This window comes from Alligator mississippiensis, chromosome 7 (genome assembly GCF_030867095.1).
Source record: "Alligator mississippiensis isolate rAllMis1 chromosome 7, rAllMis1, whole genome shotgun sequence".
Lineage (NCBI taxonomy): Eukaryota > Metazoa > Chordata > Crocodylia > Alligatoridae > Alligator > Alligator mississippiensis.
The window spans coordinates 89,151,886-89,175,124 of NC_081830.1; the positions used below are offsets into that span (position 1 = coordinate 89,151,886).

Consider the following 23,239-nt stretch of genomic DNA (forward strand, 5'->3'; position numbering starts at 1 on the left):
AAGACAGATACGAGACAGGCCTAGCACCCAGGGAGCAGGAGCCGAGGCCATGGTGGAGCAGATGCGAGCCCAGCGCATGCAGCGTGTGGGCTCAGACGCGGTGCTAGGAGCGGGGCAGCTCGGGGGCTGCGCCATGACGCCACCTCCGTGATGGGGTGGCAGGAGCTAAAGGCACGGGCAGCCCCAGGGAGAATGCTGCACATCTGTCCCCATGCTCCCCGGAGCTCGGCGTGGGGGCCGGGGCCATGTCTGCCGCAGCCACGTGACCCAGGTGTCTCTGCAGCACTTAGTGCAGCCGTCACAACGCTCAGAGCCACAGCGTCAGGCGCAGCGGCACCCACGTACCCTCCCCGCGACACGGTCACACCTCCCCGCTGCTGCCTCTGCAGCACTGGCCAGGCAGGAAGGAGCGGGCTCGGCTCCTCAGAGGAGGGGGAGCCCGGCGGCCCAGTGCGGCTGGACTGCACGGCTGAGGGAGGCAGCGCGCTAACCCAGGAGGGGCCTGGCGATCCCTAGGTGCACAGATCCCCAAGGCCTAATGGCCCGCGTTGCCTCGGCCACTAATTATCACTCTCGCACATGTACGGATAATAATGGATGAGAATACACTTTATTACGCGCCTGACAGGGGACACTCCTGCAACTGCACACGGCTGAGGCATGTAGGACACGGTGCCGTACCTACCCAACAGCTGTGTGCTGGCTACATCCTAACCAGAGTGAAAGAAAAGAAAATATTCATACAAAATCCATTTGCCTGAAGCTTCAGGCCGCGGGAAGCCGACAAGGGCAGGGCGCCGTACAGCTGCACGGCCGTACAAAAGGTTGGGGGAAGCTGGACAAAGGAAGCTCCTGGTCCAGGTCCAGGTGCACCGAGTGGCTCTGAGGAGCCGTGCAGTAACGCTTTGTGGCTGGGAACGGGAGGCAAGTTTCCACGCTCCCATCTCGCCTGTGGTCCCAACAACCCAGCAGCACTGCCATGTCACCAACACAGCTCGGTGTACACGCAACCCCTCCCCACCCGGGGCCAGCCCGCCGAGGGCGCTGACACCAGGCGTGTGGCGCAGGGCACCATGCCCCGGTTCCCAGGTGCGGATGGACAGCGATGGGCCGTGCTGCGCAACGGCCGGGCGAGCGGCTGCGCCGCGGAGCTGTCGGGCACGTGGGCCCGGCACGCACGGGGCTCTGGGCTTTTGTTAGGTAAACTGGCCTCAGGACTGCGCTGGGATGAGGGTAACGGTGACGATCCCCATTTCAGAGGGAATGAAACCAGGCTGCGAAGGGCCCCCGCAATGTGCCCAGGGTCATGAGGTAAGCCAGGGTCAGCGCTGGGCTGCTGCCTGGGGTCCTACGCTAACCACTAGGTCACTCTGCCTCCCTGCAGGGTGAAGCTACAGGCTATGGAAGTGTTACGGAGCGGTCCCGTGGCGGCCAGGGGGTGCGGTGCTGGTGCCCCCACCTACCCCTTGCTGTGCGCTCCAGGCCCGTGGGGGGCGGCGGCAGGGCGGGTGCTAGTCGTCGGGGATGGGCGTGTTGCAGTTCCCGTGGTAGATCTTGACCGGGCCCTCGCAGGCATAATAGTGGTGGAAGACGTCGCTGTAGCCATGGTCCTTCCACCAGGTGCAGAGCTGCCGGTTCCAGGTGCAGTCCAGCACGTGGAAGAGCTCGGGATGCTCCATGCCCACCAGGGTGAAGAAGTCCTGGTCCCCCAGGTGCCCCTTGAAGTGGTACTTCTCCGTGAGCTCCTGCAGCGCGGCCGGCTCCAGCAGCCGGTTGTAGAGCGGGGAGCGGCGCATGGCCTCCAGGTCGAGCAGCAGCACGCCGCTGTTGAAGCCCGGCAGCCCATCTGGCGGGGGGTCGCCCACCTTGGTGTGCGGGTTCTCCCGGCGGTACTGCCAGAACGTGTGCCTGGGGGAGAAGAGCACAGCGGGGCCGTCACTGGTCGTGGGGCGCTCAGGCCACCGTGCTGCCCACCCCAGCCGCGGAGAGCCGCTCCCTGCTCCCACCTGTTGGCCCCTGCGGACGGCCACCCTCACTCCCAGATCCAGCAGGAGCCCCGGGCACGCGGCAGTGCCGGATCCCCTGCACCACCAGCCAGGGCCCCTTTCCAGCGCCCAGCAGGGCCAAAGCAGAGCTCTCCGGAACGAGGAAGGCGGCAGAGCGGAGGAAGCGTCTCCCTCAAGAGGCAGGCCGTCCAGCTGTAGCTCCAGGGCTTGTCTGACCCCGCTCTGGTGTCCCAGCACCTTTCTGCGACCATGGGGCCCCGCTCCCCTGCACAGGGGCCTCCCGGCTCTGCTCGCTGCCTCCCACTCCAGCCCCAGCTTGGCGTCGGTAGGCCTTGCAGGGGTGCACGGTGCCCCTCTGGCCATAGGCCACCCCCATGAGCATATCCCAACGCATGACCTTGCACTGGCTTTGCTAGCACCAGGCAGCTCACGTGCACCCACGTCCCCGCAGATCCGGACTGGTCTGGCAGGCTCTGCTACCCCCAGCCCTCCTGCACTGCCTGCATTTGCCCAGCCATGCCTAGGGATTTGTCTTTCTGCACTGTTACCAGAAACGCTGAATGGCCCCAGACCGAGAGGGGCTCTGGTAGGACGTCCCCACCACCGCCACCGTGCATGAAACTGGTGACCAGCAAGAGCGAGCTAGACGGGTCCGAGACGCACCTTCCCCACCACTGCCCTGTGCCCCGCAGAACGGAGCAGCCCACAAGCCGGGCTGGTCTGCGCTCTGACACCCAGCACCAGCGCATTGGCTCCACTGCAGCCCCGGGGTCTGCGCCTGCTTCAAACCAGTGCCAGCAGGCGGGGAGGCTCCTGCTCACTCGGCGCTGCAGGAAGGGGACCCCCGCTCGCCCTAACGCACACCCTTCTTCCCCCGCTGCTCCGTGCACACCTCTGGGCCGAGGTGTGGGCACCCGCGGAGCACAGGCTCCCTGTCCCGTGGGACCGCTTGGGGACGCAGGAAGCACTGCCACTGCCCTGGTCACCAGGGCCGAACCCTGAGCTCCCACCACCTTTTTTTACCCACCCTCATCCCAGGTCCTTAGCTGCAAACTGCATCAGACGCATCACACCTCTGTCCTCCCTGGCACGGCAAGAACATCACAGCCACGTGCTCCAGCGCCAGTAGCCAGGGGTGCCGGCCCTCACCGCAGGGCTGTGGGGATACCCTGCTCAGCTGACAGGCGGCCAGGCCGGCCCTGCACGACGGCAGCAGCCGTACTCGGATGCAGCACGAGGTGGCTGGTTCATGGGCGCCCCAGTGCACCGAGGCTGCCCCGGCCTTTCCCCTGGTCACACCACGCACGGGGGGTGAGCGCTGGGTGTCGTGCCAATGAAACCAGAGGGATGGTTGTGGTGGGGCTGGCTCATGGTCCAGGAACAGGCCCTGCACTGCCGCAGTGCTCACGAGCTGTGCAACGAGGCAGGTAAGATTGCCCTGTCCGCTTGGGGCATCTGCCCCCGCCCCACGGGAAGCAGGCAAGGCAAATGCAGCGACCCCACGGCAGACATGGCTTGCCAGATGGGAGAGGGCAGACATAGCAGGTCCCCCAGCCCTGTGGCGAGTGCAAAGCAGGGAGGAGAGAAAAGGATCGGCCCTTCTCCAGCAGCCAGGCTGCAAGTGAGAAAACAAGCAAACACCAGCTGTGAAGCAGCCACGGCCAGGCTGGCGGCTACAGCCTGTCTCACCAAGGAGTGAGACAGGCCCGGCAGGGCTCGGACTCTGGCTGCCCTGCGCCCTGGGGCTCGCCCCACCTGGGACTTGGCTGGGCACCAGCGCTGGCTGTAGGTCAACCCCCGTGTAAGGTTGGGCTGGGCCCCAGCCCAGCTCTACGGCACAGCACTGCTCCACCGCTCTTCTGCGTGCGCAGGAGCAACGAACGGTCGTCAGCTCAGACTGCAAGTGGAGACCTGGCAGCAGAGAGCGACGCAAGGACGCGGGCAGGGCAGAGCAGGGGGAGGCCAATGCTGATGCAGGGAGAAAGCTGCACTGGTGACCTGTGCCAAACTACCGGTTTATGAACCATACGTGAGGCTCTCGTGCTCCCACCTGTGGCGCCCGCAGCCCGACTGAACCAGGTAAAGAGCTCCCTGCCCAGGACCAGCACCGCCCCAACCCGCAGCCCAGCCAGTACTGCCCACTGACCTTGCCCTGACGTTCCCCGCCATGCCCTGAGCCAACTGCAGAGCCCAGGGCATGATCTGTGCACTGCCCGAGCGTACAGCGAAGCCGCTGGTGCTTTGCGATGAGCAAAACAGATGGAAGCACCCAGGGTCCCCGGACAGGCTGCAGAGCCGTGGGACAGGCTGTGCCCAGCACCTCCCTACTCCCAAGTCACAGGGCAAGCACAGTGCAGTGAAAGGTGCGGCCAAAAGGCCAGGCTCGCTGCTCCAGATATGGGTGCTGAGCACAGAAAGCAACAAAGGAAACTGCTGCCAGAACACACAGGAGCGCGGGCACAGGCCCCGGGCTGCTCGGCACCCACCCCTCTGCCTGGATCCCAGGGCAGGCCGTGCCCCTGCAGCCTGGCTGGGTGCTGCAGTGTGGCTGCGCGCTACACAGAGCACCAGCACCAGCGCGGGCAGCAGTGCCAGCGGGCCCGGGCAAGGGGGAGACAGGTCCCGTGGGCCTGACCTGCAGGGTGTGGAGATGCCACTCCTTGGGGCACCAGGAAAGCAGCAGCATCGTGCAAACACCCCATAGCACTTTACCGGCTGCATCCCTGCCCCAGTGGATGAGGAGCAGCGAGACTGCAGCTCGAGCCCTGGGTCTGCAGGCAGTGGGGTGCCTCCTCACTGCTCCTGCCCTCAGGGCTGCAGGGGTCTGGGCTGCATCACGGGGGACATCAGGGGCTGGAGGCTGCAGCGGCACGGGGCACCGCGGGAGGCAGTGTGCACGAGGCCAGTGAGCCGAGAAGGCACAGGGAGCTGAGCAGTGCTGGACGTGCCCCTGGAGGACCCCGTGCTGAGCATGCACTCGGTGCTGAGGCCCACCCGAATTGAACCAGCTCATCACCTCGAGTGCCAGGCCAGTGAGAGCTGAGCAATGTCCCTCCCTGCCAGCCTCCCTGCCCACATATGCAGAGCCCTGCCGATGCAGGGCCCTGCTGACTGCAGCACAGGGCTGGGGCATTTCCCCGTGGCAGGAAGCCATCCCGGAGCTCCCCGTTGCCTGGAGGACGGAAGCAGCAGGACGCTGCTGGTGGGGGCACGCAGGGAGACGGCCCTCCAGAGCGCCACGAACCACCCGCTCCGACCAGCGCATCGCATCGCACTGCCCTGCCCTGCGCTGCCGGCCCTCTGCCAGAGGAGCACGGCTCCCAGCAGCTCCCAGATGCAGCACCCAAGCAGACCCCAGCCACATCTGTCCTGTGTGCTGTGGCCGAGGGGCTCTGCTCCAAGTACCCGTGTGCAAACAGCGCAGCAAGCTAGGAAACCTCTGGGGAGCTGCCCTTCCAGCTAGTCAAGCGGTGAAGCCTCCCAGGTGCCCTCCCCACTAGCATGTACTGGTGCTGGCCTCCCAGCTCCCCCACGGCCAGCCGCAACAGCACGGCGGAGCCGCCCGCCTCGGTGATAACCCCCCATTACTGCCTGGCAGGCTGGCACAGGCCGGCACGTCAGCTTCCAAGGCAGAGCTGTAATTAAGGGCTTTAAAAATATCTCCTTGTTACAGCTCCAAAAATAGAGGGTGTGTGTGTGCGTGCGCGACTTACAAACTTCTGCATCCTGTCCTGAGCCTGCAGCCACCCCTCCGCGCCCAGGAGCACTGGGCAGAGCAGTGCAGGACACTGAGCCTGTATCGTGGCAGGACAAGGACTGGGGGCTTTCTGTACCAGCCACGTCAACGTGAGCTGCAGCTTGCTGAAAAGCGGGGGGAGTGTTATGTCTCTAGTCCAGCCCGCGCCAGCTGCAGCGTGAGCTGCCCGGGTGCCTGGGCTGTGGGCTGCCTGGCTGCCCGACTCTCGTCAGGCCACCTAGGTTTGCTCCACAGCAGAGATGCTGGCTCCAGTGGAGCGCTTTGGAGCCCCAGGGCCCGCGCACACGGCGAAGGCCGAACCGCACCTGCCCTCCATGCCCTGCACAGGCTGCTCTGCTCTGGGCTCCGTGGTGCTTATCCCTGCAGCCTGGAGTGACGCTTGGAGAGCTGTCACATCGGGGAAGCACAGGACAAATAGCTGCGGAGGCGGATGGCTGCAGCTCCGGGACAGCGAGCGATGGAACCGCAGCGCAGCGTAGGGCTCCAGGCCAGGGAGCTGCCGGAGACAGCTGCAGGTGGCCACCGAGACGTGCTCCTGCCCGCAGCCAGCAGCACTCGGGCCCTGGCCCCCCCAACACGGCCCGTTGATCCATCACACCTGTCCAGAGTTTCCAGGCTCCTCGATGCTGGCTGCATGCATCTCCGGCAGCCCCCGGAGACAAGCTGTTCCTGGGAGCTCTGCTCCGCTCCTTCCTTCCACATTCTCCCAGCCAAGCCCCGTCTGCTTGCATGCCATGTCCAAAACGCTGAGGGGTGCAGATGGACAAATGCCAGTCCCTACATACAAGTTACGTCTGTGTGCAGACACACGCACATGGCTCCTAATGCCCACAGGGGCACACACAGACCCATGCATATGGATGCTCTAGTGCCCATGGGGGTTCATACAGACAGACCGCAGAACAGCCGCGTCTCTGAGGCTGCTTTTCTCCGCCGGTGACAGGATGATTATCTGACAGCAGGCTCCTGCTACCGTGATCCGGCACTATGGCCAATTTGTCAAGGCACAAGCTGTTCTGTACCGAAGGCTTCCAGGCAGCAATTACTGCTGAGTTCCTAGAACCGGGTCCCCGTCGCACAGAACAGCAGCGCTCTGTGCCTGCTGCGGCGAATCCCTGTCCCCAGTGCGGGAAGACCATGTGGCGCCCGGCTCCTGCTCCCCGGGGCTTGAGCAGGCCTGTCCCCAGCAGCAAGCCAGCCAGGAGCAGGGAAAGCTGATGGCGATGAGCTAGCAGCAAACGCATCAGCATTGCCAGCACGGGGTCTGCCAGGCCCGTATGGCACTGCTCAGCCCTCTGCACCTTCTTCTGGCTCGCTGGCCTCGCGTGTGCAGCCTTTGAGCCCCCAGTCTTCTCCGTCTGGAAAACGACAGCACCAGCCCAGCTGAAACGCAGGAAAGGAGCAGCTCCCCAACCTCAGCAGCAGCTCGCAGCAATGTATTGTCAGAGCAGAGCGACAGCACAGCCCGCCCCAGCGCCCCCCGGCCACGGCCACGCACCCTCCGCTCCGCGCCCAGGGCGAGACTCTCCCTGCCGCGCATGCGACACGCTGACCCCGCGCAGATACAGCTCGGCTGCCAGGAACCGGTCACGATGGGAGCCACTGGCCAGTGCATCGACGGCTGCTCAAGACCCGGGTCCTAGTCGCGCTGGTTACCAACGCACGTGGACACGGTCCAGGAACCTCTCAGTCCCCGCTCCTGCGCAGCCCTGCACCGAGGGGTCTGGGCCAGCCCCGCACAGCCCAGAGGTAACAGGCTCAGTGCACAGAGGGAGATGGAGGCCAGCTGCAGCCCCAAGCCTGCGCCTTCCCTCACTCGTCTGCTGAAGGGACAGTGAGGAGGCAGCTGCCCAAGGGAGCCCAGGCCACGAAGAATGATGCAGGGGCGGGGAAGAGCTCTCCAGCTCCCCCGGTTGCTGGCCGTGCAGACAACACAGCTTTCCCCCCTGCTTGTCAGACAGAAGTGACCCTGGCCCCTCCCCACACAGCTCCACATGCCAAGGGCTGCCCGTGGCTGTGTCACGCTCTCCCGGCATCCCCTTCTCCAACTCTGCTCCACCTGTGGGCAGAGGGCACTGAGGGGGCCCAAAGTGACTGCGGGCATCAGGTCTGCAAAGAGCTCTTGCTCACGAGCAATGAGTGATGCATGCAAACAGGCCATCGGCTGCGGCAGGGCCTCTGGGACGTGGGCAAGGCCTGGCCGCGGGCAGGGTTCCCCAGGAGACGATGGAGGGCAGGTGCTGGGAAGCCTCCTTTCCCTCCATGCATGCACTCGGCTCCTGTACGGCAGCAGGGATGAGCCCAGAGGGGCAGAGCTCCTGCAATCGCAGGACAGACGGTCCCAGGACAGCCCACGCCGCCACACCACCTATGCCAGCGGGAGCTGCTGCCTCCCGATGCCCGCAGCCCACCCCACCCCGATGCAGCCGCATGCTCCTGGGCCCCAGCTCACAAGGGACAGTCCTCTTCCCTCAACTGCCTGCCTCCGGTGAGAAGAGACAGGGACAGAGAGGACAGGGAGCCAAAGCCACTGGGCTGAGGGCAAGGCAGGCAGCTGGCACGGGTACAGAGGTGGCCCTCGGCTCCTCCCAGAACCAGCACGCTGAAGCCCCACTCTCCAAATAACTCGCCCCGTGCAGGAGTAGAGGACGTAGGAGCCCTGCATCTGTGCCAGAGCCCCTGCAAGTGCTACAACCCTGGGTGCCAACGACAGTGGCTCTCAGCAGGCTGCTCCCTGGGCACGCCAAATCCCCTATGGCTCATCCCGATGTGGTGAACGCTCCCAGGGGACCTCTCCTGCTGCTGGGATGTGAGCAGGGCTAAGGGAGGAGGGTCGTGGCCGGGGAGCCAGGCCAGAGGATGCAGCAGGACCCCTGGCAGACACCCGCCGTGGCTGCAGAGGAGCTGGCTGTGCCCCCAGCCACCAGGCACAAGGTGGAAAAGCCGCAGTCTGGCAGGGCTGAGCAGAGGCAGGGCCCCGGGACGCGGGCACAGCAGGAGGGGGAGGTGGTGCGAAGCGCCGGACTGAGCAGGAAGGGGTGAAGCTGTGGAGTGAGAGGAGGCGAGGGAGCGTGGGCCTCCATGTGCTCACGTGTGCGCGCCCGCGTCCTGCCCACAGAACAGAAGGGCCAACATGGCAGAAGCCATGCTGCCCCGTGGCACCCAGGTGGGCTGCACAGACACGGAGTCCCACCCCAGTAGCACAGAGGCAGGATCCACGTCCAACCCCAGAGGGGGATCGCAAGGCTGCCCTGAGGCTGGGGTCCAGTTCCCAGTCTCCACGAGCAACACAGCCCTGCACGGTGGTTCGGGGCTGGCCGGCAATGGGCGCAGCAGGTAAATGCTCACGGGACCCCATCCTGCCCTGCAGCCTGGCGCGCGGGACAGACGCAGGATGCCTGCCCCGCAGAAACGCCCCGGACGGGCGCTGCCGCACAGAGCCACCGGTACGGCTCTGCAGAGAGGTTCGCTGCGCGGACGCTCCCTCTGCTGGTGCCAGCTCGGGGCACCGAGCTGGCTCTGGCTGCCAGAAAGCCCTGCGCTCAGGCAGGGGCTGCCCGGCCCCTGCCCCGTGCTGCACGCGTATATGCAGCCAGGCTCGCCAGGTGGTCCGCAGGGGCCCCCTGCAAACCGTGCGAGTGCTCGCAACACACCCGCATGCTGGGACCAAGGGTCTGGGGCTGCAGCATCAGGCCTCGAGGCCACGGCCTGGGCAGCCAAGGTGAGGTCTCACAAAGGCAGTAAGTGCCTCCAACTCCCGCCCTGCTCCAGGAAGGAAGAAGGTCAGGGCCAGGGAGGGTGCCCAGCACCATGCAGGATCAGGCTTTTCCCACGGCCTGCCTTGCTCCTTACCTTGCCCTGGGGCCCCGTGCCACCTGTGTCTGCTCCGAGGGGGCAGGAAGCCCAGCGCCTTGGCTCCGCGACAAGGATGGTGTCATAGAGGCACGGAGATGCTGGCTGGCAGGGACCTGTGGAAGTTGCATCTAGTCCAGCCCCTGCTCGAGGCAGAATCAGCCCTGCCCAAACTGTGCTGTGCAATCCGGCAAGTCAGCTTCATAAAACAATCGTCAACCCTGACACAACACCAGACATCGCGCCAGGGAAAGCAGGGAGACCATGGCTGCCAACGTCCTACTGCTGCAAAGGGTGTTAATATACACTCAAGAGACCCCAGGCAGAGGCCGTGCCCCTGCTGCAGAGAAAGGCAAAACCCCACTCATCCGTACTTACCTGACCGGGGGGAAATTCCTTCCTGACCCCAAATCTGGCATCAGTCTGAGCCTGAGCAGGGGGGCAAGACCCTCTAGCCAGGAACCTCTGGGTTTAAGTCCCAGCAGGAGCACTGGCACAGCCCAACGCCAACCCCATCCCTAGCCTGGGCTGCAGCCAGCACCAGCATCTCTGGGGGAGGCTTAAAGCCCCCCCCATGACGCGTGTCGCACAAAGGAGAGTGGGAGGGGGCAACTGTGTGTGCTGTCCGCCTGGGCAGACACTGCATACAGGGCAGCACCCGCTCCGGCCGGTCTGGGATCTGTCGCACACGCCAGCCCACGCAGCACAGTCCCCGAGCGGGCACCGTGCAGCACGTGTCCTAGGCCCTGCCCTTGGGCTGGTCTGCCACATGCCGTGCCCCATAAGGGTCTGCCCGGACCTGGGACAGTACTGAGGACCAGCTGGCAGGGCTCCACGGGCTGGATCCGGTCCACAGCCACATGTTTAACACCGCTGCTATGGAGGAAAACAAGCCAACGGAAACCATGCAAGGAAGGAACAGTCCACCCACTGCAGCCGGAGCGACGCAGAGCAGGGCCACAGAGAGAGGCAGCACGGCACACGCGGGCCTGCAACGCACCTCCCGCCTGCACGAAGGACCCCACGGGCTCCCCACGCCCCTTCCCCCGTGCGGGGCTGGCCTGGGGCTCTGACAGCTAACGCGGCTTGTATTGTTCAGCCCAGTGCCTAAACGGAGCCCGCACAGGCAATGGTGACAGCACTTGGACACGAGTGCGAATGCACGACTCCGGCGCATCTCCTGCCCCGGTGCATGCGAGGGCCCTGGCAGGGCACGGACCACGCGCACTGCTCCCCCACCCTGCCCTGCTGCAGGCAGCCACTCAGCCCAGCCCCACTGTCCGCGGGGCAGGAGGCTCGTGCACAGGGGCCTCTGCTCTCCAAGATAAACACCGGCCAGGCATTGTTTCAACATGAGTCAAGCGAATGGGAACGCCGCAGTGCCATCCTGTTTTGCTGTGCCGAGGTTTTTCCCCTCGCGCTGCAGGATGTGAGAGCAGGCTCGGGGGCGCTTCCGCTCTGCTCCACTCTCGCTATCCCGCTTCCCGTCAGCATCTGCACCCGGGCAGCCCGGCCCGGCCCAGCGTGCCCACCCCGATGCCTGCCTCCTGGCTGGACATGGTCGGAAAGCTGCAGCTTCACAAACAAAGAGCAGAGCTGCAGCAGGAGGAGGGAGCAAGCGGGGCCTGGGGAGGCAGGGAGGCTTCATTAACAAAAGGCCAAACGCACACCTGCTCTGCCTGGCCCCAGGGGACGAGGAGGGGAGGCCTGAGCACACACACGGGTGCTGGCAGAGGCAGCTGGACACCAAAGGGCAGAGGAGGGTGAGGCTCAAGGGCAGCAGCACGTGGGGGCTCGGGGCTGTCTGCGCCTCCCCAAGATCATCTGCACCCAGGGGTCCTGTGCAGCAGGATGCAGGCTCCTGCAACGCCAGGTCCCACCTGGGGCACCATAAGGACGGCAGCAATGGGTCCTGGGGGAGGAGTCCAGGGGCAGTCACAGCGAGACAGGCTCGCTGTCAATGGCTGTGGCCAGCGGGGCCAAAGGGGCCCAAATTCTGCAGCAGACCATGCCCCCAGCTCCCAGAGGCCCGGCAAGCTCCTGGTTGCGCGAGAGCGGGCATGTGCCGACACCCCCATGGCGCAGGTTCATCCTGAGGACATCCCAGCCCCGTTCGCCCTCATGCTCAAACAGCAGCAGGACACTGCCAGCCTGTGCCACAGCCCACGGCCGGGGACAGCTGACTCCTGGGAGACACTGCATGTCAAATGCATCAGTACTGCACCATTTCTATCTCCCTCTAAAGCCGTTGAAACGGTCCCGGGCTCCTTGAGCGCCACAAGAGCAACGCATCAGAGAACAAGACACGGCACAGCTCCACTCACGCTGACACGAGGATCTGAGCAGACATGAGGCCGAGCTGCTGTCAGGAGACCAGCTATCCCCACCCCGTTACAAAGCGTCAATCCCCACGTGGGCAGCAAGCAGGAGCCAGCCGCTCCCCTGCCTACCCCCCCACGCCACGCCACGCCACGCCACGCCACGCCACGCCACGCCAGCCGCCCACCTGTACACCGGCTGCATCTCCCGGGCTATCCCGATGACGGCTCCTGGCGGGAACTTGTCGAACTCCTCAAACAGGTCCCGGATGTTGGCCTTGTACTTCAGGTCCAAGTCCACCTGGATCACGCGGTGGATTTCTGGAAGGCAGAGAGGGGCAGTCAGAGAGGCAAAAGGCAGACCCACACGACGGCGGCGGTGGCAGTAGCAGTCACGGCAGACTCCCTCAGGTCCCATCAGACGTGATGCTGGAGCCTGAGCTCCCCTACCACAGCGCAGGCCAACAACCAGCTGCCATGCACAGGCACACTGAGGTCCGCAGGCCCGATCCTGTGCAAGACCTGGCCCAGCCATAATGTGGGTCAGCGCGGTGCTACTGGCCACAGCATAGGGCAGTGTCTGCTTGTGTCCCCAGGCACCAGGTCACAGTTGCGCAGGGCCTAGCGCGGGCAGCAAATGCTGTGATGGACAGGCTGCAGGCAGCATGCCCGTGTGCACGCTGGGGACCATCAGGGCAGATATCAGCCAGACCCCAGCATGGGTATCGGCAGCACAGGCCTATCCCCAACTCCACCGCGAGGCATGCTCTGGAGAGGAGCTCAGCCAGGGCCATCGTGCAGGCACGGGGAGGGCAGAGGAGAGCCCGGGGCCCACAGGCCAGGAAGTGCTGTGGCTGGCGACCTCTGCCCCTCGGCATCCTGAGCAAGGCGCCAAAAAGGTCAGAGAGGAGCTGTGCTGGTCACAGCGCGCTGCGGGGGAGGAGGGAAAGGGGGAGAGGAGGCAGCTGCACGGGTCTGCGGTCAGGGCTGGGCAGCACCTTGGAGACCAACACACTCGGACAGGCAGGACTGTCGGAGCAGCGCAGAGCAGACAGCTGGGGGTTTCCACCAGAGCCGCCGGGGAAGTGCCTGGGGTGCAACGTGGCGCAGACAGCGGTCGTTTCATGGCTTCAGAGTCAGAGGCAATGAGCTGAAAGTGCATGGGCAGCCCTGACCCACGGCTGCTGCTGCCACAAAGGAGCAGGCTCCACCAGCTCTAGCCCTGGGCCGTGCCTCAGAGGGAGAGCGGAGGCACGAGGCGCATGCTGCTCTGCAGACACGGGGACCACAGCCGGCCTGGCCTGTGCTCTGTGGCATCGGCTCCGGTCGGCGTTCGGCAGCTGCAGCCCCACGCAGACAGGAGACCCTGCCTGAACCCCACGGGCATGAAGCAGCTCTGCAGCGACAGCTGGCACCAGACCCCACAGCAGCACCCACGTCTTGCCCGCCGGGCTGGGCTGCGCCAGCCCCAGAAACCTACCACAACCTCACGATCCCCAAACATCTTGGCTCCCCGCACCCCACGGGGAAGGCCAGCAGCCGGGATGCGGGGCACCCCTCCCCTGCTCAGCCAGATGAGCCACAGAGCCTCTCCAGGCCCGTTCCCCCGATAGCAGGGCACATGCAGCAGCGTCGGGGGCTGAGCTGGGGAGAGGCTCTCTGTGCAGGGGGGGAAAAAGGGCGACAGTCCTGGTGACACCTGCCCAGCCCAACCCGCCTGGCAAAACTGGCAGGGGAGACAGACCCCACACCGGACTCCCATCCCCCCTCTGCCCCCCTGCACCGAAGGAGGGAGAGCACCACTGCTGCTGCCACTCCTGGGGAGCTCGTGCTGCTGGGGATGGGGGTGGCAGGGCAGGGGCAGAGCGTGCGTCCTGCAGCCAGCGCTGCCCGAGCACGGGAGATGGTGCCAGGGCCACGCAGCGCAGACCCTGGGCCCAGGGGGTCAGAGGGGCCACAGGGCAACGCTGGCTCCTGGCACTGCCCCAAGGCTGGGGAGACGGTGCGCGTGGCGCACACAGGTTGCTGCCCGAGCGCTACCCAGCCCCTGGCCCCGGCCCGTGGGGATGCGGACCAGCTTAGCAGGGCTCGTGCAGCCGGACCAGGGATAACCGTGGCTGCCGGGCAGAGGGGGAGACCCGCAGCAAGCCACAATGGCAACCTCGTGGCAGCCCATGGCAACCCCAGCCTGGAGACACAGCTGTTTGTGCAAACAAGCTCCCCGCCTTCGTCTGCCCTTTGTTCCCGGCTTCCTCTTCTTGTCCTGCCCCGTGTTCCTGCTGCTCCCCTGCAGCTTCCCCTCGGCTGTCAGGAGAGCTCAGGCGCTTCCTGTTTTGTTGTGCGCTCCCCTCTCCCGGCCTTGTTTTCAGGACAGATAGCGCCCGTCTCCCGCTCCGCGCCGGGTGCTCCCCCCACAGGCCGCCCGCGAGGCCAGAAGCAAGCAGGGGGCTGCGCCAGCAGCACCGGCGCATGCGGGTGCAAACGTGACCCTGCTCACATTCAGCGCAAGACGCTGGCTCCATCCCAGAGCCCTGCACCACACCGCACCGCCGGCCCATCGTGGCCCAGAGGGTGCATGCCAGGGACTCCTGGGAGCCCTGGGCCCTGTATCCAGCACCAGGGGAGGGGGCCTGCAGCAACACACCTGGGCTGAGAGGTGGCAAGGGGGGTGGGGCTGCGTCCCAGACCAGATGTGGTGTCACAGCTGGATTCTCGGAGCACGTGGGAGGGCTGCTGCTCCAACCGCCAGGCCACGCGCCAGAGATGCCATGGAGAAGCAGGCAAACAAGGCCTGGAAGGGAGGGACGTGCAGTGGCTGAGCACGTCCCCCCCGCAACGCCCTACTGGGCACCTGGGCAATGCTGCAAGCCCCATGCCCAGCACTCCCGGGCTCTCAGCACTCTCACGCGGCACACAATAGGTGTGAACAATGGGAGAGGGGCAGGCAGCACCGAGCACGGCCCCACAGCCACCAACAAGCCTTGGCTGCTGCTCAGCGCCTCTCCTACCACCCCCTTGTGACCCCGTCTCCAGGCATCTCCCAGGCTGGGAAAGCCCAAAGGAGGCTCCCTCTGGCCTGGCCTGGCCAGCCCCGAGGTGCAGATCTAACCAGGGCGGGCAGGTGCGCAACGAAAGGCTGTCACTGCAACACGGGGGAGAGCGCAGGCCTGCCGGGCTCCGACAGATCTGGGGCACCCAAACAGCCTGCGTCAGCACCTCAACAAGGGGCGGTCGATGGAGGTAACGAAGGCTGACAGTGCCCAAGGGTCAAGCTGGAGCTGGATAGAGAGCGCTCTCGCTGCACAGCATCCAGGGGACCGGAGGAGCATCCAGGGGATCCAAGAGGCAGCATTGCCACCGCCAGGGCAGCAGCCTGACCGCAACCATGTGGCAGGCCACCGACATGGGGAGCAAGTGCACACCTGTGAGAGCAGACCCCAAGAGGTGCCACACTCGCAGCCCTGGAGGCTGAAAGCCTCTGCTCACTGCTGCGCACACCAGGGAAGCCCACGTCTGGTCTCCGCCACCCTTTGGGTCTTTGGCTTCCCCAGAGACAGCCCTCCAGCTTACAGATGCGCTGCCCCACATGTGCACACGTATGCACAAGCTCGCTGCACGGTCTGCCGTGTTTCCAGTCACTCAAAGGCGTGCCTTCTCCAAAGGGCAGCCCTGCTCCCGCACAGACAAGCTACAGCCCAGCCCAGAGGGCTCTCCCAGGCAAGGGAGCTGAGCCCTTTCCTGCCCCTCCGCAAACAGGAGGCAGCGCTTGCTCAGAGCTGCTCCACACCCGACGCAGGCTGCCACGCTGCATTTCACAGGTGCTGGGGAAGCTGCAAGGCTCCCATGCCAGGCAGCGCTACTGGGTCCGGCTGCTTCCCGACCCGAGAGGCTGCGTAGCACACAGGACCCTGCACACGAGCAAAGCGGTGCCTGCTGCGCATGGTACACCACGCATCTGTGCTGCAAGCACCAAGCACGCCCTGGCAGGGAGGAGCTCAGGGAAAGTGTAACCCTGGGTGGGGGAACTGGCGTTTCCCTGCCAGCCTCGCTGGGCTCCTGTGAGCAGCAATCAGTCAGCGACCAGCCTGGGGCATGCTCTCGCCCTCATCTCCTTCCCAAGGGCGGGTGCAAGTGCAGGAGATGCTGCTGCCCTGCTGGAGCTGCTCTGGCTCTGCTCACGGCTCTGCTGAGGATAGAGGTCTCCCCTGCCAGCGTGGGCTGCGCTCAGTGACTCCGGCTCTCCAAGGCGAAGCGGATCAGAACAGAGTCCAGCCTCCCGGGGGACACAGTGTTTTCTGTAAGAAAGCAAGGCCCCAAATGTCTCCATCCTGAAAGGCCCTGATTGGGCCCTGGGGGTGTGGGAATTCCCACCAGGTGCCGTCTCCCCGGCTGGGCGAAGGAGGAGAGAGCATGAACTCCCCTTCAAGTCACACGAGGGCTGTCCAAGAGCTCTGGGCCGGGCCGCACTGAGTGCCTAGGACACCCACCCGTTTTCTTCCCAGTTCTGGTGGGGGATCCTGAGCTCACGAAAGGGGGATGACACTAGGTCGTTCGTCCACAGCAGACAGCACGTTCTGCACGTGCTTTTTATGAATCGTAACCGGCTGGACCCTCAGTCCAGCTGAAAGCACACAGAGAATTACTTTGCACGCTGAGAAAAGGTGGGAAGTAGGTTGTCGCTCCAGCCACTCAACCGTGCAGGCTCCCAGCGACCAAACCTTGGCGGCTCGCGTCTATTCGATGCGCACGTGGGACAAACGGACTGAAGACCCTGTGCAAGCAGCCTGTGGGGACAGCGGCACACCAGCCTGAGGCAGCTCGCCCTACAGCAGCAGTGGTGACAGGCAAAAGCAAACGGCCCAGGCCTCCAGGATGCTGAAATCCCGGTGATGTCTATGAAAATGAGGGGCACTTAGCACAGGGAACAAATCAGCCCTGTTACCCACCCAGCTTCAGACCCATGGGGCCAAAAACTGCTGTGCAGGCCTCCGTGAACGTGAAACTGTGACTGCGGCGCCCGACACGGCCAGACAGCACGTGGCGGGCAGCGGCCTCATGATACAGCCAGCAGGGATGGCAGGACAGACACGGGCTGGTTGAGGATATCAAAGTCCAGCTGCTCCATCCATCTCTCATGCACACACACGCACGTGCACACGCACTCCTACCTACACCAAGTCAATGGCAATGTTTTCAGCACTGCTGCAGGCCCGAGGCAGAGAGCGCACTAGCCTGGCAAAGCTTGTGCTTAGCAGATGCTGCACCCAATTCACAGCCAGCTGCCTGACACCTGTGCCTACAACTGCTCCTGCTACGTTTCCAGCTAAGGGGAAGGTTTACCCAGAGCCCAAACCTGTTGATGTTTCTGTGAGTGTTCCCAGTCTGACACCAGCCCTGGGGCCCCACCAGGCTCAGCAGGGGCCTCGGGTGCGATGACAGGCTGGACGGGGAAAGCCCCCTTGCCACTGCCCTCCCCCAGCTGCTGCCACCGCCATCAGGGCGATGCTGCGTGGCGTGGGTGTGCAGGGCAGGTACACGAGGTGCCGCTCCCCTGGCCTTTGCCCTCCTGAGCTGAGCTCTGTGGGAAAAGCAGAACTCGCTGCTGATAGAGGCTGTCAGACCCAGGCTGATAGAGGCTGCATGGGGGCAGGCAGCGGTTTCACGAGGTCAGCCAATAAATCAGGCTGTGGCTCTGAGCTGGTGCCAGTTCTGAGCATTACCGATCCCTACGTGCTGCGCGGTTCCCTGATTAACGGCCGGAGCAGACGAGCGCCAGCACGTGATGGCAGAGCATGGCACAGGCAGAAATAGCCGGCGGGAGGAATCGCAGGCAGCCCCGGACGAGACGGCTCCTCGGAGGCCCAGCCTGACCTCACGCCTGCCACCGGCCACTCGATTCCACCCCACCATGGAGCCCTGGCCCTCGGGTCTGGCTCTAGCCAGAAACGCATGCAGACGCACAGGTCTGACGACGCGCTTGAAGAGCTCCTAACGCTTGTGCATATTTGTCAGCATTTCCACCACGGTGCACGAGCTCATCGCTCCAATCAGCTTTGCAAAACAAGTAGTGCCCTTCATTGGCAGGGCTGTTAGACTGCTGAGTAGCTGCGAAATTTCACCGTGCACACACCGTACCCCCCCCATCCTATCGTGGGGTCAGCCCCTCGGTGAGCCTGCTGCCAGCTACTTTACTGGCTTCAAGCAATTCTGCTGCCTCGGTTTGCTGCTCGCCAGCCTCCAAACTCTCCCGAGTCCCGCGAAGGCCCCGCACCGCGTGGTGCTGGCCCGTTGGACAGCGCGGCAGACCTCCTTGCAAGGGAAAGATCCGGCTCCCCAGGCCAGGCCAGGCCCAGGAAACGCACTTGGACAGGGTTTCAGCTACAGCGAGCGCCCGATGCGCAGCCACACCCCTCACGCCCGAGCTGTCTGGGTCAGAGGCTTCCAGCCAGCTCCCCTCCGCAGACCTGCCCCCTCGTTCACAGCGCTGCTACCTGTGGCACCAGCCCGGCTGCTGCACGCGCTCGACAGAGCGAACGAGGAACAGGCCAGCGAGAAGGGAGTTTCAAAGCTGTGCCCAGGCCCCTCGCTGCCACGGCTTCCCGCAGTAGATCAGCTGCCTGCGACCCAGCTCCTCACATCCTATCGGGGGACACTCACGGGATCAAGTCCCCAGCAAGACACGAGAGGGTTCACCTTGCCGTGCCTGCCCCCTCTGCCGGGCAAGCTCCAGGCCAGCGAATGGCTGCAATCCCACGGTTGAATCCCCTCCTCACAGCACGCCTGCCCCCGGGCTGCCCGCAAAGCTGCCCGCAGACAGAGGCAAAGGGCAGGAAAGGGAAAGGTCCTGCGTTTGCTGTTAACGAGCAGGCAGGAAGCACGATGCCCAAGTGGTGGTGGGCTGGGGGTGAAGAGCCTTCACTGGGGTCACATCCCAGGGGTCCTGGAGCTAACGCGACCAGGAGCAGAGGAGCGCTAACGGGGCCGGTTGCTGTGGATCTGAAGAGGCTGGGCTACAAGCGACAAGCGTGCTGGTCACTCCCAGAGCCCTGGCTCGGAGGCCACAGAGCAGGGAACGAGCTGGGAAAGCCTTGCCTGGTGCCATAAATCTCCGGCAGGGCCACGCACATCCTGCAGATGCCGGGGCAGTAAATCTGTGAGCGCCACATAAATCAGCTTCACAAGCAGCTCCCGAAACAAGAGTTCAACTGGCTGAGCTGTAAAACACCTTTAAACATCCTGTGCCTGAGCGAGAGATGACAGGCAAGTCGCTGGGGGACCCGAGGCTGCAGCCAGCCGCGGCCGACCGAGAGCAGGCACTTCGCATCTTCCTCCCGGGAGACCTTAGCGAACACCGGAGAAAGGAGGTCAGCTCAGGAGCAGGCAGCACCACGCTGCCGTTCGGACGCCACGCAGCTCAGGGCACTCGCAATGCAGGCAGCCCCGGGGGAGCCTGGCACGACCCCCCAGGTCAAAACCAGGCTGCGCTGGATCCCATCCTGCAGTTACTCGAGAACTGGGCGGCAGCCGTGCAAAACCCCCAGGGAGTGATTCAGCCCTGGCTCCTGCCCCGTCCCCACTTGACCCCACGTCTGGGCACACCGAGCCCCGCGAGGCCGCCTTCAAGAGTCCCAAACCTCAGGAAAAACCCTCCGCTGGGGCCAGCAGCTCGGAGCCAACCGACACTTTGCACACTGTGGGCTCGGCCTCTTGGATCCTGTGTCCAGGAACAACCCTCTCCCTCAGCCCGCCTGGGCGTTTCCTGCTCACTTCAGTAGCACGTGGCAAGCATCTGCTCACTGCCCAACGCCCCCGGGGCACAGAACTGGGCTCCAGGAGCGTGACCAGGGACCGACCGCCAGGTCACGCAGCTTGCGTCTCAGAGGAGCCATCTCCCGAGCGGCACAGCACAGGCTGGCAGGGGCCTTGAGGCGGGTGGAGGGAACAGCTTGGCCAAGGCAGGGCATAGAGCTGGTACAGAGCCTGCTGGCAGCCCCCGGGCACTGGTACGCTCCACACGCGCCCGCTGGCTGTGGTACACGTGGCCCTTAGGCCCAGGGGATGGGCGCACAGGATGGCTTTGCAGCAAACAGCAGGCTCACTGCGGGCACGACATGCACAAGCTTTCTGCAGGGGGACAGGACAGGCCAGGAAGAAGACGCGTGAAAGACAGTCCCCCGCACCTGCCACCTAGCCGAACCGTGTTGCACGCCCAAGCAACAAAGTCACCCGCAGAAATCCTTGCCTGGTGAAGGAGAGCGAGGGACAGGTCCTTGCTGCTGTTAGTTCCCAAACAAGCAGAGGCCGGGACAGACCACGCAGACAATCCCACCTCACCCCTCCCGCCGCAGCTGGCTCCCGGCCTCTCATCCCGACCAGCTGAGCTGAGCAGACCAGCAAGGAGCTTCGCAGTACATGGCACAGGCCCTGTCCACCTCTCCTCCCGCAGGGCGCTGCCCTCGGAGGACCAGAAGACCTCTGCCGTGCGCTCAGCACTCAGGCACACGCCTGAACCGACAGCGGCAGGACTGCTCCCCTGCAAGGGGCCTTGGCGAACAGGGGAGAGAGATGGTCAGAGCCAGACGCGGCTATGTGGTCGGCACCCATCCAGGCACTGGTGCCTCGGACCCGGGACATGAGAAGGAGAGCCGAGAACACGGCGAAGGCCGAGCCACCAGCAGGGCTCCCACGGCAGCGGGGAGCAGTCGCTGGGACAGGAACATGCTGCCGATAACAGCAGCACCTGGCCCACAGCCAGGCCGTGCCAGGCCCGAGGCAGTGCTGCCAACACAGCCCCCGCGTTCACACCACGGGGCGGGGCGGCAGGAACGCGCACAGCAAAGATGCAAGGGCAGAGAGCAACCTGAAGTCTGGAGGCCTGGGCCCAGCCGCTCTGCGTCCCAGCCTGTCTGCGGCTCAGGAGCACCATCCCCGGGGTGCAGCTGTTTTCAGATGGGGTCCTGGCTCCCAGCCCACAAAGGATGCAGGCAGAGCCGACTACTCGCTGGCAAGGCGACTTCAGCCGCAGAACTGGGGCAGCAAATGCCCCTGTCCAGGACAGCCTCTGCCCTGACCACCAGCACGGGGCACCTGCAGCCTCATGCAGCAGTCAAGCAGTCACTAGAGGAAAGGCCTGGTCCCTGGGTGGGCTCACCACATCCTGCCCTGCCCTGTACCCCCATGGAGACAGCAGGCATGGCCCTGCCCCGCTGCTGGGGGAACGGGGCCGCGTAGCATCACCCTCCACCTCAGCACGGTCCTGTAACACTACACCTGTCGCCCTGAGAGCGGCCAGCAATGCCATGCACCGGGCTGGGGAACAGCCGATGGTCCCCGTCACACCGGGACTGCACACAGCCTGTGCCCCTAGGAAGCCCCTGCTCCCATCGCCACGTCCCGTCCCATGGCAGCTCGAGCCACCACCATCTCTTCTGCGTGCCCAGCACCAGCCGGCACCGGTCTCGGCACTGCGGCACTCACCTTCGGGCATGATGCGGTGCATGGCCACCGAGAGGAAGAAGATGGAGTCGCTGTAGTAGGCGCCCGAGCCGGCGCTGAAGTGCTTCTGCATGGCCTCGACGATGGGGAACAGCTTCTCGGTCAGCGCGTCCACGTCATGGAAGGTCACCTGGGGAGAGCCGGCGGACAGCCGCTGAGCGGGATGCCCTGGGCAGCGTGGCAGGAGCCACGTCGCGGGCTGGTGCGTGACGATGACCCAAGCCACAGAGCCACGCAGCCAGTCCGTGCCCTGGGCCTCGTCTTGCTGAGGCGCCCAGTGCCGGGCACCGTGTGTGCGGACACGAGCACACACGTGTCCTGTGCTCACCCTGCCAGCTAGGGACCAGCCCACGCCCTACAGGCACCGGCAGATCCAGCGAGCACCGCCCCTGCTCTGCAGGCGAGCGAGGCAGGGACCGGAGAAGTGGCTCAGCCAAGGTGGTCAGAGCCGGTGCCCCCGGGCGCAGCCCAGCACCCGCCCAGACGCTTCCCGGCACCAGGCAGGGCCGGGCACAAACGGGGAGGGCGGGAGGGGGCAGCCGGGGGCACGAGCCTCCCTGCGCGCTCGGGCCAGCGACTGCAGCGGGGAGCCCGTGCCCGGCACGGGGGCTTCCTGCAGCACCACGGAGCAACCCACGGCCGAGACTGGGACGTGTGTGCACACGCGCACACAGGGCCGTTCCACCCAGCGGCTGCAGCAGCGTGTGCACGAGCACGCGCACGCCACAGAACAGCCGCCCGGCCACGCTGACCCCAGGGAGACACCGAGCTGCTGCTCCGACGTGGCCCGGCAGCCCTGAACGGCTGGGCTCGCTTGGACGCGCCTCGGCTGCAGCGCGGCCTTCGCCAGCCGCCCCGGGGCACGGCCCTGCTGCTGCGGGCTTGGGGGGGAAGGGAGGTCTCGCTGGACACGCTCCCCCAGCGCGCGGCACCGGGGCTGGCGTCGAGAGGCAGCGGTGCCGCGAGGCCACGCTCTCCTGGCGCCGGTGAGGGGGCACGGCACGGCCCGCCCCGCAGACAACGGCTGGCGGCTCCCGCGGGCCGAGCCCCGGCCCCGGCCGCGCAGAGGTGCCTGCCTCGCGCCCCAGCCCGGGACACGTGGGCCAGCCGGGCGCAGGAGCCCGGACCCGGGGCGGGGGAAGGGAGGTGGAGGTGAGGGCCGGGCCGGGCCGGGCCGGGCCGGGCCCACCCCCGCGGGCAGCCCGGCTCCGGCGGAGCGCCCGCGCCCCCTGCTGCTGCCGGCCGGCGCTGCGCCCTGGCCCGGCCGGCCCCTCACCTGGCAGCGCGGCGGGGCGCGGAGGGCGCGCAGGAGCGGGCGGGCCAGGGCGCGGGACGGCGCGTCCGTCACCACGTGCAGGCGCAGGCGCTCGGCCGGGCCCAGGCGCGCCGCCTCCAGCAGCGACCCCAGCGCCGCCTCGGCCCGCGCCCGCAGCCCCGCGCCCGCCCGCGTGAACATCACCAGCGCCGACAGCTCCGCCCCGCCCGCCGCCGCCGCCGCCTCCTCCTCCTCATCCTCCTCCTCCTCCGCCGCCGCCGCCGCCGCCTCCGCCTCTGTCACCGCCACCGCCGGCCCGGCCCCGGCCCCGGCCCCGGCGCGGGCCTGCTTGAGGCGGCGCGTGGCGCTGGAGAAGGTCTCGCGGCCCGAGCCCAGGTAGTAGAAGGCGCACACGGCCAGCGCCGCCGCCAGCACCACCGCGCACCGCCGCGCCATGGCCCCGCCCCCTCCTCCCGGGGCAGGCGCACAGGCCCCGCCCCGCCCCGCCCCGCCCCGGGGCAGGCGCACGCAGGCGCAGTGCGGCAGCGCGCCACGT

General features: G+C 65.9%; 1 protein-coding gene across 1 annotated transcript; it reads right to left on the minus strand.

The window, feature by feature from the left end:
- Nucleotides 1-588: 588 nt before the first annotated feature.
- Nucleotides 589-23,156, minus strand: XXYLT1 (xyloside xylosyltransferase 1). Its single transcript, XM_059731277.1, has 4 exons — nt 22,705-23,156; nt 21,411-21,558; nt 12,122-12,254; nt 589-1,908 (listed from the first exon to the last, which is right to left on the minus strand). The coding sequence occupies exons 1-4, from the start codon at nt 23,137-23,139 to the stop codon at nt 1,512-1,514; spliced, it is 1,113 nt and encodes a 370-aa protein (XP_059587260.1). The 5' UTR covers nt 23,140-23,156; the 3' UTR covers nt 589-1,511.
- Nucleotides 23,157-23,239: the final 83 nt, after the last annotated feature.

Bases quoted from the DNA above. Each gene is read 5' to 3' on its own strand.
- XXYLT1 (XM_059731277.1), bottom strand. From the start codon at position 23,139: ATGGCGCGGCGGTGCGCGGTGGTGCTGGCGGCGGCGCTGGCCGTGTGC. The intron at 21,559-22,704 runs GTGAGGGGCCGG...GGCTCTCCCCAG, and splicing joins GCGCCCCGCCGCGCTGCCAG to GTGACCTTCCATGACGTGGA. The intron at 1,909-12,121 runs GTGGGCGGCTGG...CTTCTCCCCCAG, and splicing joins GAGATGCAGCCGGTGTACAG to GCACACGTTCTGGCAGTACC.